This window comes from Nannobrachium achirus (genome assembly GCF_963921795.1).
Source record: "Nannobrachium achirus genome assembly, chromosome: 3".
NCBI lineage: Eukaryota > Metazoa > Chordata > Actinopteri > Myctophiformes > Myctophidae > Nannobrachium > Nannobrachium achirus.
Window position 1 is genome coordinate 55,593,195 of NC_137812.1, and position 19,321 is coordinate 55,612,515.

General features: G+C 44.5%; 1 protein-coding gene across 1 annotated transcript; it reads left to right on the forward strand.

Moving 5' to 3' along the window:
• The first annotated feature begins 2,259 nt into the window (after positions 1 to 2,259).
• c1qtnf6b (C1q and TNF related 6b) lies at positions 2,260 to 18,402 on the forward strand. The gene is made up of 3 exons (XM_080721327.1): positions 2,260 to 2,345; positions 7,719 to 7,904; positions 17,252 to 18,402. Exons 2-3 carry the CDS (start codon positions 7,730 to 7,732, stop codon positions 17,797 to 17,799), a joined length of 723 nt encoding a protein of 240 aa, XP_080577453.1. The 5' UTR covers positions 2,260 to 2,345; positions 7,719 to 7,729; the 3' UTR covers positions 17,800 to 18,402.
• The last annotated feature ends 919 nt before the right edge of the window (positions 18,403 to 19,321 follow it).

A 19,321-nucleotide genomic window follows, 5' to 3' on the forward strand; every position in this document is an offset into this window, starting at 1 on the left:
AGAGGGGAGAGATACTGCTCTATAGGCTTCAGACTGTGCATAACTATAGTCCCAGACTTTCGGTATAAGGGAAGGTGAAATAGGAGGAGGAGAGAGAATGAGTTTGGAATACTCCAACTGTGTCATTTGTTCCACTGTCCAGGAGATCTGCTACAGAAGATGATGTGGTCAACAGTGTTGTGGATAATTCCCGGCAGCCCATGAGATCACACCATAATAGTATTATGTGGGTATGCGTGTGTGTGTGTGTGTGTGTGTGTGTGTGTGTGTGTGTGTGTGTGTGTGTGTGTGTGTGTGTGTGTGTGTGTGTGTGTGTGTGTGTGTGTTGATGTGTGTGTCCTACAAAATACTGTCCAATCTATTAATGAAATATCCCCCTGAGTTGCAGTTTATTCCAATCCCTGTTGCTGTAAATGTAGCATGGTTTAAGGGTTCACTGGAGCGTTTCACTGATCAAGTGCAGCTGGCAGAAACTTCTTCATGGGGAGGAATGTTGTGCTATGTAATTACTTCAGATCCACTGTATTATCTGCCCATAGGGATTTTTAACCAATTAGAAGCCAGAGTGAAGTATAGGCTCACTGCCAAGGCTCAGAATAATTATGTCGTTGTTGTCGTTGTTGTCGGGTGGAAACCTTGTTTGTCCAAAACCGTTTGTTTTGCATTTATCATTTTAAAAATGATTTAAACTAGTGAAAACAGCCGATCTACAAGCACACAACGCCTGTGCGAGGCGTTGTGTGCTTGTAGATCTGCTGTTTTCACTACTTTTGTGCGACGGCCTTGTATGATGAAACAGGGCTTTACTTTGCGAAAGAATGTATACATTTGAATCTTGGCGATACAAGGTTTCTGCCCGACAATGACGATATGGAACAATGCCAACCATTGCATTTCTGACTAACAGGATGTGAACTGATTCAACCCCATGCATGTGTTGTGTGCCTCATTTTTAACAATCTACTTTGCAGTTAGGCTAATTGCTATAGACCTATAGTCACACTGGGAAGATTTTGTTTTTACAAACAGCATGTGTGAAAAGTTATATTTGGGGGCACCCGCTGGCCTATACTGATCCGGGCGCATACCACTTAGGCATTGCCACATACATAGGCATGGATACCTGGCGGCCAGGTCGATTCCCGATCCGGACGACCCCTTCCGCATGTCACTCCCCGTCTCTCCCCCATTTCCTGTCAGTCTACTGTCCTATCAATAAAGGCATAAAAGCCCAAAAACAAATTAAATCTTAAAAAAAATATATATATATTTGGTTTATTTTGATCAACGGAAGTTAGTGTTGAGAAAATGAGAGAGGGTAGAGTCCAGGATGACACCCAGGTAATTGCGAACCTCGGTGGATGGAGAGATGGAGCAGCCGACAGCCGTCCACCTGGAGGAGAAAATCTCCAACCTGAGAGAGAGAGAGAGAGAGAGAGAAAGAGAGAGAGAGAGAGAGAGAGAGAGAGAGAGAAGAGAGAGAGAGAGAGAGAGAGAGAGAGAGATTTATGGTCAACATGTAGTGAAGGTTTATGAGAAATACTGTAGTTATCTTTGGAACACATGTTGGTCGGATGGAAAGCGTACAGTAGGCTATCTCCATTTATTAACTGACACAACATTATGGAGAGAGCTACTTAACATGTCTGCTTAGTCTTATTTCATTCTCTCTGTTTTCCCACTCATCTATCTTTGAATAGTAATAAATAATGACAGACCAGATTGAGGGAGAGGAATATGGAGGAGGATTAAACAGCTGATGAAAAACTTTAATGCAAAGTTGAAGAGAAGAGAGAGGGGAGGCTAAAGAGCAGTGGTGCCGTGTAAAGTAACTGAGTAGGCTACATTTATTCAAGTACAATTTTAAGGTTACTTCTACTCCACTACATCTCAGAGGCATGTTGATACCATTACTTTTGTACTTTTACTCAAGTAAATGTACTAGTACAGAGTATTTCTATTTCTACATTGCAGTATTGATACCTTTGCTTAAGTAAAACATTGTAGTAGCCTATCCTACTTTTTCTACAACTGCTAGAGAGAGAGAGAGAGAGAGAGAGAGAGAGAGAGAGAGAGGGAGAGAGAGAGAGAGAGAGAGAGAGAGAGAGACAGAGAGAGAGAGAGAGAGAGAGAGAGAGAGAGAGAGAGGGTGAGAGAGAGAGAGAGAGAGAGAGAGAGAGAGAGAGAGAGAGAGAGAGAGAGAGAGAGAGAGTGGACACAGTGGAGACAATGTGCAACGTGCGCACAACTTCTGCCACACCGGGGGCGTCCAGCTGTTTGACACAATAAGCAGCTGTCTAATTCACTTTGCGCGAACACCGCTGCTGTATATGAAACTCAGCAAGGTAAGTGACTGAACATTCTTGACATAATTTCAACCTTATAGCACTTAGCAAGGACATATTTTTAAATAACTTTCATTGACACGTCTACACAAAAAGCTGTTGGCAACGTGCCCATAAGGAGGAGGCGCGCGCGTCGCAAGCTTTCTAAAGCGCAGTCTTTTGTTGAGAAAGTTGTTCTCAAGTTGCATCAGTTTTAGCAGCATACATTGATTGCCGCATTGCCTATTTGAAAAGTTGATGAAACAACTGTCATACTCGTTCTTGCATGCAGATATGCTTCTACGTGTGATTTATTTGGATCATTGGCATTGCATTGGAGCATTTCAGTGCCAAAACTGATGCTCCGGCTTTGCAGACGTGGCTCCTAAATGAATCCATCGTTTCCTGCAGGGGGGAAAAGGGGGGGGCAACTGTCATTGTCAATGCTACAATTTGCAGCGCACAATTAAGCCTTTTCGTTATTTTAAATTTAGTTACAGTGAAGGAAACGTGCGCAAAGACAGTAAGACACGATCATTAATGTGCAACACACGTGTAGGCTACTGTACACATCTCTGGTCTGGTTGTGATTGTGATGGAAGTGGAACTCCATGTGAAACTATTTTTCTTACCACCAGACCAGCGCAAGGCAGAGAGAGAGAGAAATACTGAATGGGATATACACACAGCTCTCTCACGCAGCCATGCTCCATCCATCAAATACTGTTAACATTCCTCTCCAGCACTGTAAAACCCCAGAGAACCTCTGTATCTCTCTCCCTCTGTCTCCATGTCTCTTTATCTGTCTCATCTCTAAATCCCCATCCTGTCTTGTCTTCTTGCAGATTTAGCAAAGTATAGTGGCTTGGCTGGGGTGCCTGGTGGCTTGTTAGAGCACTGACCAAATGTACCTTGATGTCCCCACCATGTCCCCCCCTTAAGCATAAAAAATGCCCCCTAAAACAGAATCTTATGGGTTGCCTATTAGGCCAATTATTTTCCTGGCATTCCTATTTTATTGCAGTTTCAAAGGACAGTGCAATCAGTGCCTCCTATAGTCACCTGGAAACAATCATAATAAAACCAGGGTTGATTAGTGTGCCCTATAGGGTTCAATCAAAATCAATCAATACTATAATTACACACCCTGGACTCTTGAAAACAAGTGCTCCTCTTAAGAATCATGAAGAGCACGTCTCTGTACTAATAGTGCCTGTATGTTTCCAATACCGCAGGGCAATCCAGGGAATTCAAGATATTCAGCTGACTAAATCCTCTGCCATATGCTTGCCTCCATGACATGGTAACATATGTCACAGCTGGCATTCCTTTTGCCCATAGAGCAATCATGCGTTTTGTCAGCTACACCCCACTTGTTATCCATATTTACAGTATACTGTATTTGAACAGGGTGGCATAGTCACTAAGCAGCACTCTTTTGAGTGGTTTGAGCTAGAACACACAGCTGTCGGTGAGAAAAGATCAAGAATGCAGGTTCATTCATTCATTGGCCCCAAATGAAATTTCCCACACTGTCGAGGACCACATGGTTGTATTAACCTTATAACATGTGTGTGTTATGCTCTATGAATATTTATTTAGTGGGGAAATAGCATTTATTGTATGTGTTAAATTCATCAAATAATAATAATAACTATAAATACTGTTCCTACGAAACAGTGTGGGCTCGCATGACACTATGTATGGGCACAAAGATCTACCCTTTGGCTGCTCCTCAATGGCTAAGGGCCCTGCCTTTGTATTGTCGGTAATTCTTTTGAGGAGAATAACCTTGGTCTATAACGTTTTGGTATAACATACTGACTGATATAACATACTGGTCTCGAGCCCACATGTTGTTGTTATCAGGTCGCACTTGTTGGTGGTGATGTCACCAAGAACGCTGCTCCTCATTGGCTAAGGGCACAGCTTTTGTACTGTGTGTAATTTTTTTTAGGAGAATAAACTTGACCTAAAAAGTTTTGGTATAACATACTGGTCTCGCCTTTCAGCGAGCCCACAATAATAACTAGAAGCAGTGCTCTTCCGAGCACAGGTCTCCACCAGGCCACACAAATCGGCCTGTTATAGCGCCACCATGAGGCTGATTTAAAAAATGTGGGGCAGAGGTTCTGAATTAGCATCCAGGGAGTGTGTGTGCTCAGTTTGGCAGCGATCGGGCCAACGGCGCCGGAGATTAGCTGGTAACAACCAGGCCACACAAATCGGCCTGTTATAGCGCCACCATGAGGCTGATTTGAAAAATGTGGGGCAGAGGTTCTAGATTGGCATCCAGGGAGTGTGTGTGCTCAGTTTGGCAGCGATCGGGCCAACGGTGACTGAGATTAGCTGCTCACAAACTGCGAGGACGCACGGACGCACGCACGGACGGACGGACGCACGGACGGACGGACGGACGGACGGACGGACGGAGGGGAAAACATACTCTCCCTCAGCCTTCGGCTGGTGGAGACAATTATTATAATAAATCACATGGCGACCCAAGCATGCGACAACTTGGTCTGGTCACACACTCTCTTTCAACCTGTGTCCCACTCCCTTTTCAGGCCATGAGTTGTATAGGTGGAACCTTTAACCCATTTAGGCCTAACCTATAGAATAGGGCTAAATCAGAAATTAGCCTACAAAACAAATATGTTGCTACATACTGTACATGTACTGTAAGCCCCTCCCAAACAGCAAAATGTGTTCCCGGCCTAAAACTTCATGGTCTCCAATAAACTTCAGGGAAGGGCTCCTAAACAAACACTTTGATGAATTGAGTACAAAGGACCCCAATGGAAACAAGCCATAATTCTGTGCTGTATTGGTTTTAAAATCCTCTTAGCAGGGCCTTGAATTGAACTGCACTTTCCTGTGATTTATTTTTTTGCAAGCTAATAAAGCATTCAAACAATGAATCTCTGGGCCTAAAATACCTCAGCCAAGATAGCCAAGAAAGAATATAATATTGTCAACTAATACTAGTGGTTCTTTTTAACTTCCAGGACCCCAATTTGATTGGCATGAGGCCATGGACCCCCATTTGATGTATATGTTTGCATCTCTGGGGCCCCTGGGGGTCCCTGGGGTCCTTCTACATTGAGAACCAGTTTCTCTCCTGATGTGTTCCTCTCTGGTACATGTTTTCTTCCCCTTCTCTCTCCTCATGATACCTCTCTGGCTGATGAGGTAACACAAGTGATTGGTTACAGCTCCCACTGTGTCCACTTCCCTGCCAAACTCTATTACCACACTGTGAAGTGTGTGTGTGTGTGTGTGTGTGTGTGTGTGTGTGTGTGTGTGTGTGTGTGTGTGTGTGTGTGTGTGTGTGTGTGTGTGTGTGTGTGTGTGTGTTTGTGGTTTGTGTGCGTGTGTGCGTGTGCGTGTGTTTGGGGGGGGGACTAATTTGACAGTTAACTAAAACCATGTGCATTGACTGACAGATGTACTGTATACTGTAAGAAGACATGGTCTGTCTATGTGTGTATGTGTGTATGTGTGTATGTGTGTGTACTGTATGTGTGTGTGTGTGTGTGTGTGTGTGTGTGTGTGTGTGTGTGTGTGTGCGTGCGTGCGTGCGTGCGTGCGTGCGTGCGTGCGTGCGTGCGTGCGTGCGTGCGTGTGCGTGCATGCGCATGTGTGTGCATGCGCATGTGTGTGACAACATGTGTGTGTCCACATGTTGAAGTGAGAGAGAGCGTGATGCATACTTGAGTGCAGGTTTTGTGCTAATTGGGTCAACAGGTCAAATTGTCCTTGGCAGTGTCTCTATTCATGAGTGGCAGGATTGCTCCGTTTTGAACAAAATGCCTCAAATCATGAAGGCAGCTTGCGCTTTCCGTGAAACTTTGCACGCACATTCCCACTAGCCTAGGTCATGGAACAATGCCACCCTTTTCATATTGGCCTGTTCTGTTGTGGCGCTACCAGCAGGTCGACTTTTGCACAACATATTTTTGGAACAAAATCATGCATGCAGCGTCCGATTGCGATAAAAGCTGAAGAAGACATGGCACCCTTTTCACATTGGCCTATTATAGCGCCACCAGGAGGCCGCAATAACCTCACTTTGTTTTAAGGGAGAATTTCGGCTATTTCTATGCCGAGCCCATCTCCTGTTTCTGCAGCATGACACAGGTTGATATCAGGGACGTGCTGGCCTTTGGGAAAAGCGGGACAACTCTCGAACAGCCGGTTCATTCCCGGCCGGTCCAGGCCGGCCATTAGGAAAAAATAAAAAATAAAATGCCGGCCTTTGTTCCATTTTGGGGGCTGGGCGGACAACAAAGTAAATCATCACTGTCGGGCAGAAACCTCGTATCTCCAAGTTTCAAATTTGTACATTTTTTCGCAAAGCAAAGCCCTGCTTCATCATACAAGGCCGTCGCACAAAAGTAGTGAAAACAGTAGATCTACAAGCACACAACGCCTCGCGGTGCGAGGCGTTGTGTGCTTGTAGATCGGCTGTTTTCACTATTTTAAATCATTTTTTAAATGATAAATACAAAACAAACTGTTTTGGACATACAAGATTTTCACCCGACAACGACGAAATATAACTCATGTAATTGGCCCACTGGCTTGTCACTTTGTCACAAATCTTTGAGTAGCAGCAGTGCTATAGAGAGAGATCTCTCTCTATAGCGCGCAATGAGGGCCTCTCCAACTCTTTTTCCCGGGCTGAATCAGGGGCCCAGCACGTCCCTGGTTGATATAAAAGTAAGTACATCCACCAGCGACGGTGGTGTACAAGTATGTGATATGATTCTTATCGCTGGGACCCTCATCTGCACAGTAAAATCCTCAGTGTGAAGGTTCTCAGTGTAGATGAAACTCTTTGAGTGTGCAAATGGGACAGATCCAGTAACTGTCCCTTTGGTTCTTAACTACCTATCATTTAGCTGGAGACCGCCTGGAACCACCTCAAGGACCCCTGGGGTCCCCGGGCCCACAATGAGAACCAGTAGTCTCTACTATACTATTCTACTTGCCTAGCACATGTGACATGGATGAGATGAGATGAGTTATACCATATTAATCCCTGAAGGGAAATTGAGGCGGTACAGCAGCAGGATGTGATAACTGATCAAATAAATAATCTACAAGACAGACAAAAACACACAAGACACACATAATAATCATAATCACCCAAGAACAGAGCTGACACAGAACCATTATGCATTCAGGGAGAAAGTTATCATGCATTATGCAGTCTGATGGCAGCTTGCATAAAAGAAACTGGTCGCACACTGGTGTTAATGCAATACATTTTTTATAAAACAAACCAAGAAGAAGATTGAACTAGGAGCATGATAACTCATTAACCATTGTTCTTCCCTCTCCCTCTTTCATGCCTTCTCTCCCTCTCCCTGTCAAACCACCCCCTCCCAGGTGTGATAGCCATGTTGAAGGTGTGTCTGTCTGTGGTATTGCTCCTCCCCCTGGCCTGCTGTGTCGCCTCCCCCTCCAGGCCTCCCTCCAGAGTCTGCAGGCGGTGCTGCGATCACCTGGAGCCGCCGGCGTCCACCGCACGCATACCGGAGGTCCACACCGTCATCAACATGACCATCCTCAAAGGTACACCAGCCTGATCCGCCGCTCTGGGAACTTTCAGTACGACATGACACAGGAAGGTGACTAGTCCTTTTACTGTACTTCCTGTCTGCTGCTCCTCACTTTCTCTGTTTTCTGTTCTGTTGACATCTGCATTTCTGATCAAGATGTTCACCAATCCTTTCAGTAAACAAAAGAAATGTCCATTTATTCATTAAAATAACTCACAGAGTACATTGAGATGTGTTCGTCAGGATCAGTGGTGTATGAGAGTGCGTTGATGCAGGGTAATGTGATGTGCAGTGTAACAGTAACACAAAAGAAAAGGAAACACAAAGACAAGCGTATCTGTGAAGGCTGTGACGCCTGTAGGCTTAAGAAAGGGAAACAGTGGCCAGGTGCTCCCAATTACCTCAAAGGCACCTCAGGTTGTATTGAGGTAGCTAAAGGCCGCACACTCTCTCACACCCACACACACGCACACGCACGCACGCACGCACGCACGCACGCACGCACACACACACACACACACACACACACACACACACACACACACACACACACACACACACACGGCTGTGTGATGTAAAGAAGGAACGGAAATGGCATGCAGCCATTTGGCGCACCTGAGAGGCAAACTGAAGCCAGAAGCTTCACAGAATGCAGTGATATCAATGAGTATCCGTGTGGACAAGCGGGTGAAAAAACTATTTTGACCTTCATCTGACCTTTGTCAGATAATCAGTTCTGGAAAATAAAACAACACAAGTTTTTTTCGGATCTCTTGTTTTTAGAGCACATCTAAAGAGAGAGGAGTAAAGCTGGTTGCACACTGCTGCCTTTTTCCGTTGTTTTTCAGGACAAGGAGAGAGAGAGAGATAGAGAGGGCAAGGGGCACAGTGGTCCGACAATAGATACGAAACGGGCGGCAGTGTGCAAACGTGATTGACATAACATGAGGTTGATTTCTTTATTTACATGCTCCGAAATTCACTCCTATATTCGGCCAGAAAAAAACGCAGCAGTGTGCAACGACCTTAACTGTCTGGGACTGGGCACAGTGGGCAGTATGGGCTGTCATCATGAGAACTGGTTAACAGGCTGTTTAGTTGTCTCATGATGTCAACCCATACCTTACTTACATAACTACTACTCTTATTCTGTGCTGTTAGATACCTCAATAAATTATATCAATTTATACCAGTCGCCCTAAGGGCGAGAAGCTTAGGGCGAGGTTGTGCACAGGTCAGCTACAGATCAGCTATGCATATCTGGAGTCTGTGAGGTCCGATATAGAGGTATTGGCCAGCTCCATATATGGAGATATATAGGTCTCCATGTATGGCTATCCAGGGTTTGATGAGGTCAGTGTCGTGATCTTCATATATGGAGATCCACAGTCAGCTCCACATATGGAGATCCATGTGTTGTACCAACTTTGTCTTGGCCATATATGGAGTGACATGAGGCGTGACTGATGCATGGGAGAGACGTGACTGACGCACAGGAGATTCAGGTTTTCATAGTAACTGCGACCTATGGTCGCAATCAAAAAACAAGACTTGTGTGATATGTGTTCTTTTATTATATTTTAATTATAATTTTACAAAGGTTCCAAAGGTTTACTTTACATTCATCATTGTTGATCCCTCTATCATTGACTTCGGTGCATTCCATCCAATGCTCAGTTCCATTTTCCCTCCCAGTGCGTCTGCCAGCTGGAATTGTCGTACCAAGAAAGTGGCGACATACGTTTCCTTTCCTTCGACTGTTTACTCTTACACCACCCATGCGCTGGTTGGTATACTTTGTCTGGCTAATATGCCTGGTTAATTTTGTCAAAGCTGTTTACAAAAATATAATAAAAATTAAATAAACAAAAATAAAATAAAACAATTCACAGGAGGCAGGCAGCCTTGGCAACACACAGAAAGGCCACATGCTCTGGGGCTGTCACACTGGCCAGAGAGGAAATGTGAGGAAAGTTTACACTAGAAGCAGGGGAAACTGAGATGGGAGCCAACAACCATCCTTCTTGTGAAAGATTTCTTGTGCAAATAATTCGAATCTATCTATCTAAATCAATTGACATTGCCATCAATAGAACCTTGCCACTATGGGGGATAACAATGTATAGTCTGGCCTGAGGGGGGTGCTAGAGAACACTTCTTTGGTTCTCAAATATCAAAAGAATTTGCTGATCAAGTTATTGTTTGGGAGTAAAGTATTGGCCAGACCGAGCAAATGACCAACACAGCCAACGTTATGCCCAATTCACACTACCAGCAGTAGCAATGATTTTATACGCATTTTGTCACTAAATGCCTGGGTGTGTGTATTAATACCTCTCAAATATTCACAGAATATGTATGTGTATACCTAGTCCATGCCCACAGCGCACTTCTGGTTGGTTGCCGCAAAAAGGCAGAAAAAAATTGAACTTTACTCAACTTTTTTTCACCCCACGTTTTACTGGCTCCTGCTGCAGCGATGTCGATCTTCACCATAGATGGTGCTTTGCATGAACATGGTATTCTGAAATATCAATGTTATGCTCTCCCAATAACCCCAGACAACCCAGCCAAGCCTGTGACAGCATGTACAGTATGAGTTACATCTGCTTTGCTTATCTAACCAGGACGATTAAGAGCCAGTTTGTTGCAAGATTTGTGTGTACTGTGTGCGTTTACATACACACACATTTACAAGTGTGTCTGTGTCTGTGTCTGTGTGTCTGTGTTTGTGTGTGCGTGCGTGCATGCGTGCGCGTGTGTGTGTGTGTGCGCGCGTGCTGTTCACATCCAAGTTTCCTTGAGCCAGTGAGAAAAAGGAGAGCCAGTGAGAAAAAGGAGAGAGAGAGAGAGAGAGAGAGAGAGAGAGAGAGAGAGAGAGAGAGAGAGAGAGCAAAGGCGGATATAGGCATAAAAGCAGACTTTCTTTCCTCCAAGCAACACAATCAAAGTGGAGCAGGGCTTTGTGAAAACACGTGTATCTAATATTTCTGTGTGTTAGTTAGCGGCCAAGCCAACCAGAGCAGTCCAAATGATGTGTCATCAATCTGTTTTATCTGGTGACCCTGTCATAAGTAGAGTCTCTGACCTGCTGTCGACCCTACATCCACTCTTAACTCTCTAAACCAAGAATAAGAAAGAAAACAAATGTGGCTTTGCAGTTTGCACTTCAGTTTCAACCTCTGTAATAACTTCACACACGCACGTGCACGCACACACACGTACACACACGTACACACACACACACACACACACACACACACACACACACACACACACACACACACACACACACACACACACACACACACACACACACACAAACTCCCTGAGAAAAATGTGCATATCATCACTGTCGGGCAGAATCCTCGTATGTCCAAGTTTCAAATATGTTTTTTCGTAAAGTAAAGCCCTGCTTCATCATACAAGACTATCGCACAAGACTAGTGAAAATAGCAGGTGTTGTGTGCTTGTACATCGGCTATTTTCACTATTTTAAGTCATTTTTAAAATGACAAATACAAAACGAACGGTTTTGGACATACAAGGTTTCCACACGATGACATAAGTCTAGGCTGGAAAATAGGAGCTTTTAGCTTCATTTCTTCCTATGTGTTACTGTTAACCCCTGAGGCTGAGGAGCTGTGTTGTGTTTAACCTGAACTCCTGAGTACAGCAGAGCAGCATAACTGATGTGCAGCTGTGGAGGAAGGCCCCAACAGGCTCTCTCACCTGGCACCCAAGCTGCTGATGTGGCAGAAACCACACACACACACACACACACACACACACACACACACACACACGCGCGCGTATGCGCGCGTGCGTGCGCGCGCGCACACACACACACACACACACACACACACACACACACACACACACACACACACACACACACATGCGCACATGCATGCACACATGCACACGCACACATGTACACACACAAAGGTCGCACAGACACACACGTACGCACACGCACACACACATGCACATGCACACAGAAGGGTGTATTTTAGCATACTAGCGTTGTTCCAGTGACTCATTCATTAGAAAACAAACAAAAAAAGGATCTTGTGTATTTGTGTGTAGACATGCGAGTGTGTGCAGTTTCCTTTGCTCTCACAGCATTGTACTGATTTGTCGCAAACCACAAAGGGACAGAGCCAACAGCCAAACCTCAGACCAACTCTAAAGCAGAATGCTGATCCACTTCCAAGTACGACTGAAGGGATATTTTACATTTTGATGCTTCAGTTCGTATGCATCATAACAACATACAGTATCATAAACGACAGATTCAAAAGATTCTACCCTCCTCAACCTAGTTCATTTTAACTACCGCTAACCTGTGGAGTAACGATTCAGCCCGCTGGTGGAGCAAAGACATTGTAGAGGTTTTGCTTACGGCCTTCTTCATAGGGGAATTGAGTTTGAGTGACATAAAAAAAGTGAAATAATGCTTCATTTATTTTTAGGAGTGTGGGGCTGGGTACATTATGGAGCCAAATACACCTCGTGAATAGATATGATGAACTGTTTATTTTCCAAATCCTGGGTGATTAACATGTAATATGACATGGAGAACATTTTCATTTACACTGGGATCAGTTCAACTATGCGTGGCCAAAAGCAGTGTCAAGACTGGACCTGAAGCTGTCGTTTGATTGGAGGACCAGATTATCATCCATATATGGTCATCAGGTACAGCGAAGCCACCAAGCTGTTGTTGAGGGCAGTGGTTCTCAAAGTGGGTTCCGGGGACCCCCGGGGGGTCCCCTGGGGGTCCAGTTAAAAGATTGATGATGGTTAGGTATTGTACCAAATGGACCCTTATGCGTCTGTAACTCTGATAGTGTACAAATGGAACTAAATGGTCCATTTTGGTTCCATTTGTACACTCTCAGAGTTAAGCCCTTTGCACACAGGCGTGTTTATCCGCACGGATAAAACGGACAATTTCATTTTAAAAAAAAGAAAACAACAATTCTCTACGACCTCATGCACACCGGATCCGAATTAGCCGTGCGACGAGTGGCTGCGGCCGTGCGTTTTTTTCTCGATCGAACCCAGTTCGATTTGTGTGCTTGTCGCATGCGGTAAAAAACTCATCACTCCTTTTATGATCCGCAGCGCCAATTCCGCACAGCATTGCACACCAAATCAATGCGTTTTATTCATGCAGTAAATGAAAAAAACGCAACTGTCCTGTGTGCAAAGGGCTTTAAAGCATACCAAACTGGGAGTCTTTGAAATGAGAAAGGTTTGAGGTTCACTGGTTGAGGGAAATTGATTCCTCCTCAGGGCTCTGTGGTCAACGGTCAGAATGGTCACAGTTGGCCAAATAAGGCTCCATTTTGGATCTGTTTTGGGGAGGGATTACTCCAGATCACCACAGTTTAACCAGGGTCTCTGTGTAACCGAGCCCCCCTGAGAGGGCTCTGGTGCCGTTGGTCATGGCAGCCTAGAGGTCTGGGCCTTATAGCTTTCCAGCATGGATTAGTCAGAACACAGGTGTTAAAGGCTGATCCTGAGGGCTCGCCGGATGACAGGGATTACGCTCCTTAGACCTGCTCAGTCAGATACCTGAGTCAGGCCCACAGCATTAGGTCCTGTTTGTAGGGTTTAGATTAAAAAACCAACAACAAAAAAGAAAACACATATATTTGTCTAACACGTCTAATATTTGAATGTTTTGTTTAATTATTGAAATATATGTACTTATCCCCTAGGATGCGTTTATTGTCTCCACCAGCCGAAGGCATGGGGGAGAGTATGTTTTCCCCTCCGTCCGTCCGTGTGTCCGTCCGTGCGTGTGTCCGTGCGTCCGTGCGTGCGTCCTCACAGTTTGTGTGCAGCTAATCTCAGTCGCCGTTGGCCCGGTCGCTGCCAAAGTGAGCACACACATTCCCTGGATGCCAATCTAGAACCTCTGCCTTAAATTTTTCAAATAGGCCTTTTCTAGCGCCACCTAGTGGCCGATGTTTGCAAAACACATTTCTGTGCACTACTCTTACAGATTTTGTCCAAAAATCCTGCAAATCGGTAGGCAGTATCTCGACAGTCATGTGATCGACACGGATCTGTTTGATTTTGCATATTCCATCCTGATTGGCTAAGATTGGCTTCAAAAATTTGTAGGATTGAGCCGTTTTGAACAAAATGCCTCAAATCCCAAACGCAAAGTGCAATTATCATGAAATCGCGCACACTTGTTCCCACTAGATCGAGGAAGAAATGCCACTTCAAATTTTTGAAATCAGCCTCATGGTGGCGCTACAACAGGCCGATTTGTGGTTTTACCTATAACTCCACCGATCAATTTCAAACTTTGTAAGCGCACTCCCTAGAGGCTAAGGATAAACCTTTGCCCTGCATTTCTCACATCAGCCTTTTACAGCGCCACCTTTGGGCCGACTTATGTAAAACACATTTTTGAATATTGCTCCTTGAGATTTTATCCAAAAATCACGCAAATCGGTACACAGTATCTCTATAGTCATGTGATCAAGTCCGATCCGTCTGATATTTCATATTCCATCCTGTTTGGCTAATATTGGCTTCCTAAGTTTGCAGGATTGCTCAGTTTTTGAACAAAATGCCTCAAATCATCAACGCAGCTTGCGATTACCGTGACATTTGCCACACATATTCCCACTAGGTCAAGGAACAAATGCTATCCTTTTCACATTGGCCTGTTATAGCGCCACCAGCAGGTAGACTTTAGCAAAACACATTTTTGGAACACAATGCTTCAAATCATGCATGCAGCGTCCGATTGCCATGAAAGATCTAAGGTGAAGAACATATGCCACCCTTTTTACATTGGCCTATTATACAGTAGCACCACCAGGACGCCTGGCCTGGTGGAGACCTGGCTCGGAAGAGCACTGCTTCTAGTTTTTTATTTTTTTTATTTATTCACACAGAATATTTGATGTGTTCTGTAAGCAAGTTTCAACACACCTGGGTTTCAATGCAAAGATTGACAGATGTTTTCACAAGTTTCACAAGTCATAATGTCCTTTTTTTATGTAATTTGTCAAGTAATGTCAAGTAAAGACATATTTACTTATACACTACTTGCATCACAAAGTTACATAAAGAGTAAAAGAAATAAGAGTAAAGGGAATGAATATAGTAAAAAAAATTGGGCCCTGAATCAGTATGTGTGCATGCTTGTCTGTGCACACCAGGTGCATGCTTGCTGGCTTACCTTTTGGTGACCTCTTCTCTGAATACAGTTTCAGGTTCACAATATTCAATATATATACACATGAAGATGACATTTATGTAAGCTGACCTTTCACAAGACAGAAGCTGCTTTCACACATGCACAGCAACCCTGATCTTACAGTGTACTGTAGACATTAACCGGAGGGGCTGTATGCAAATGTCCAAGTCAGTAGGACCAGACATGCAACAGACTTGACACTGCCAGCTCCGTAGTACAAAGTGTTCACTAGGGATTGAGCCCCATGGGCTTTGTGTGAATAGAGCTGTTCATTGTCTGAATTCACAGCAAGCCAGTTGATGACATTTTTATGGGAATAGCACGGAACCGGAAGGAAACCGAAGAGACAACAAGGTTTGACACCTCGTTTATAATTTGCCTGTCAAGGAGCCAAAGAGCTGGGAGCACGGACACACAAGTGGCTCCTTTGTTTTTGTTATTTTTTAGGCCGGAATGAGTTACATATGAATTGAAATCTGCATAGCTATTGGTTACTGCAGCCATCTCCTCGGGCTATGGGATCTAAACTCTATGCTCTATGGAAGATGGGATGAGTCAGCATGGTGACGGAACTCGCAGACTGCAAAAGAATGAGCTATGTTTACATTTAGTCAAGTGTCCGGGTGTCCCACTTGACTAAATTGGAAGAGAGAGATACTAACATTCGCTATCTGAAAAACAGTGGGCAAAGCAGCTGAAATTGTTTACCAGTAAGACTCCCTAATCAGGAGATAAGTGACCGTCAGGTTGGCTGCCAAGGAGTGTGTGTGCAAAGTTTAGCATGGATAGGGGCAACGGTGGCGGATATATGAGTAGGGAGAAAGTGTGACGTGACGTGACGTGACGTGACGTGACGTAACGTGATGTGACTGACGTGACGTGACTGACTGACTGGCTGGCTGACTGACTGACTGACTGACTGACTGACAGACAGACAGACTGACAGCCGTTGTAGGTTTTGATAGTAACTGCGACCTGACGGATTTAATTCAGAATGAATTCAACATTTTTTGTAGTAGTGCAAAGCGGTACACAGCACACTATCTCTAAAGTCATGTCATCAACATGGATCTGTCCCATTTCCCATATTCCCTCCTGATTGGCTACCATATTGCCTTCTAAAGTTTGTCTATGGGATTTGACGGTCGCTTATCTCCCGATTTAGGGAGTCTTACTGGTAGTAGTAGTTTAGTTTCACAACTACGGGTAGTATTTCAACACTATTCAACACTGTCCTACACTGTATTCTCATATCCCCCTCCCCCTGTTCTTTTTTTGTCTGCAAATTGCACCCTTATTATAAACATTTGAGCATGTGTAATACACTTCCAAATTGAATAATGGTTAGATTGATCTTTAATTATTTACAGTTTGTTGTGTATGGGGTGATCTGGGTGACTGCATGTCAAATTAAGGAACATGTGGGCTTATGCATATTTCACATTTTATTTTCAACATTGGTTATGTTCTGTGGAGGGAAATTAATTAAAAAAAATGATTGCATTGCATCTCTTCCTCATATTATGTCTCCCTCGCATCGTTAATTGGGATTAGTTACAGTAGATGTGTGCCTCCTGTGTGCGCTACCCTGGCACCACTCCTCGCCTAAATCAAACGTGTCTCCAGTAGCCTACAGCAGTGGTTCTCAACCTGTGGGTCGGGACCCCCAGGGGGGTCCCCAAATTATTTTGGGGATCTGCCTACTAGATTATCTTGTGTGCAAGGCACTCAAAAGTTTTGGGTTCTTCCACCTGTTCTTCCACTAGGAAGTTTGAATGAATATTTCATGGCAATCTGCCCATTAGAGCCTGAGATAACTTATGTGTAAGTGGAAAGTTTGGAATCATTGAAAAGTAGTAGGTTCATCATTGCTGGACACATTGCGTTTCAGGTTAATCTGCCCATTAGATTTTGAGATATCTTATGTTAAGGCCATTGTGTCACCTATACTAGGTGTGGCCATCCTCTGGGGAGCATGAGGTGCACATCAAATTCCATGTCAGTTGTTTTCAAGAGAGGTTGTTTGGACCAAAGTGGTGGACTGATCGACCAAACGGCATCGCCAGTCCCACTGCTATTCGGGCAAAACCAAAACCATAACACAATGTGATTCTTTCTTTTCCCCTCAGGTGATAAAGGAGACCGCGGGGACAAAGGAACGCCTGGCAAGCCGGGTCCGGACGGCAGCCCGGGTTACCAAGGACCCATGGGACCTAAAGGCAGCAGGGGCCCAGCAGGTCCCCCGGGAGACGCTTGCAAGATCCCCCACTCTGCCTTCTCAGTGGGGCGACGCAAGTCTCTGCACAGCGAGGACTACTACCAGGCCATGGTGTTCGACACAGTGTTCGTCAACCTGCACGAGCACTTCAACATGTTCAAGGGGAAGTTCTACTGCTACGTCCCGGGCGTCTACCTCTTCAACATCAACGTCCACACGTGGAACTTCAAGGAGACCTACCTGCACCTCATGCACAACGACAAGGAGCAGGCCATCCTGTACTCCCAGCCCAGCGAGCGGTCCATCATGCAGAGCCAAAGCGTCATGCTGAACCTGGCGCTCAACGACGAGGTCTGGGTGAGGCTGTACAAGCGAGAGAGGGAGAACGCCATCTACAGCGACGACGTGGATGTCTACATCACCTTCAATGGCAACCTGGTGGCGCCCAGCCTCCTGTGAGGAGTATGTCCGAGCTGTTTGGAAATAAAAAGGGAACTCGGCATAATGGTTAGGTATTGGAAAATAAACTCCAAAATGGTTTTCATTTTTGTTCCATTCCCTGACGTATTGGTTGTTCCAAGAGAAGGATGAGGTGTTGGGAAGTTGGATGTCTCTTGCTAAACAGATTTACATTCATCAAGCAAGGAGGAGAGAGTTCTTCGGGAAGGGTTAACTTAATTGGGACAACTTCATCACAAACAATTTGACCCAAATTGATAGTCAGTGAGAAGAACGGAGGACCTTCTTCAATTTGGCCAAAACAACTCTCCATGCATTAATTAACCTAAATTCAAGTAAGTAATTTGTCACTTTTGATAAATTGTCCTTCTGTCTCTTTGCATATCAATCAATTCATATTTCTTATGAATCATGTGTCATCAATTCTCAACCTTGAAAAGTGAACCTATCCTACCATATGGAAACCTACAGGTACTTAAAGGTGCTATTATCAATGCAAGGCTGTATTATAGATAATTGAGTGTTATGTGTTGCTATGGGGACTTCAAACTGCAGAGCAGTTGGGATGATGTAAATAGCTGTATAGACGACGTGTCTTTATGACCGAAACCTCAGCCACTCAACTCACGATATTGTGGCAAAAAAAATAAAAGTTGATGTGTGGTGTTTAATATTAGCTGCTTTAAAGTATTCCTCTATAAACGTGTCTTTATTGTGGATGACTGAGTAACTAAAGATAACTTGTGCCAAAAGGGGAAACTATTTGAAAAGTCCTTCAAATGTAACTCCAAACCACTACACCTATGGGGAAAACTGTATTTCAGACCCCCAAAACTGTACTCCCCCCACCCCAAAAAAAGAAAAAAAGAATTGGCTGTCTTTCTTTCGAAACAAACAACCAAAGCTTCCAGAAGCAGTGGGTGCATCTGTTGTATGCCAATGCCATCTGCTTGGCCATATCGCTCCTATTAGCTGCGTTGCCATCCTCAGGGAAGCTTGCTAGTAGGAAAACACTGCGGTGCCGCTGTAAATACTTTAAGCCACATGGTCAGATCTAAACATTTCCCAGGGGAAAGTAAGTGGGACGTCAGAACACTTCTCTGATTCGTCAGCGAGAGCAGAGATGTTGGATACTGCTCCGTAATGACTGTCAGCTACCTGCTGTGGCTCACTGCTAAAGAACCTCATCCCGGGATCTGTTCTCTGGACTTTATTAAAGCTCAGAACCTGAACTCAGTTGCAGTCAACATGCCGCTCATTAAATACTGTGAGGCGACTGGAGCATTTAACCACACGGCTTCACAGTCAGTAGCAGCTATCAGCCTGCTGTAGTTAAATTCTCTTACAAGACATCCAGCCAGTTGATGCCATTATAGCTAATCCTATTGACATAAAAAAACTAAGTAGCTTAAATTGTTTTCCCATTACCACTGTTGTGTGTAAAAGACTGGCAAATAAAATGATTGTGAGTACATCACAGGGATCCCTGCAAAGCAACTCAGTTCCCAGACCCTTATTGTTC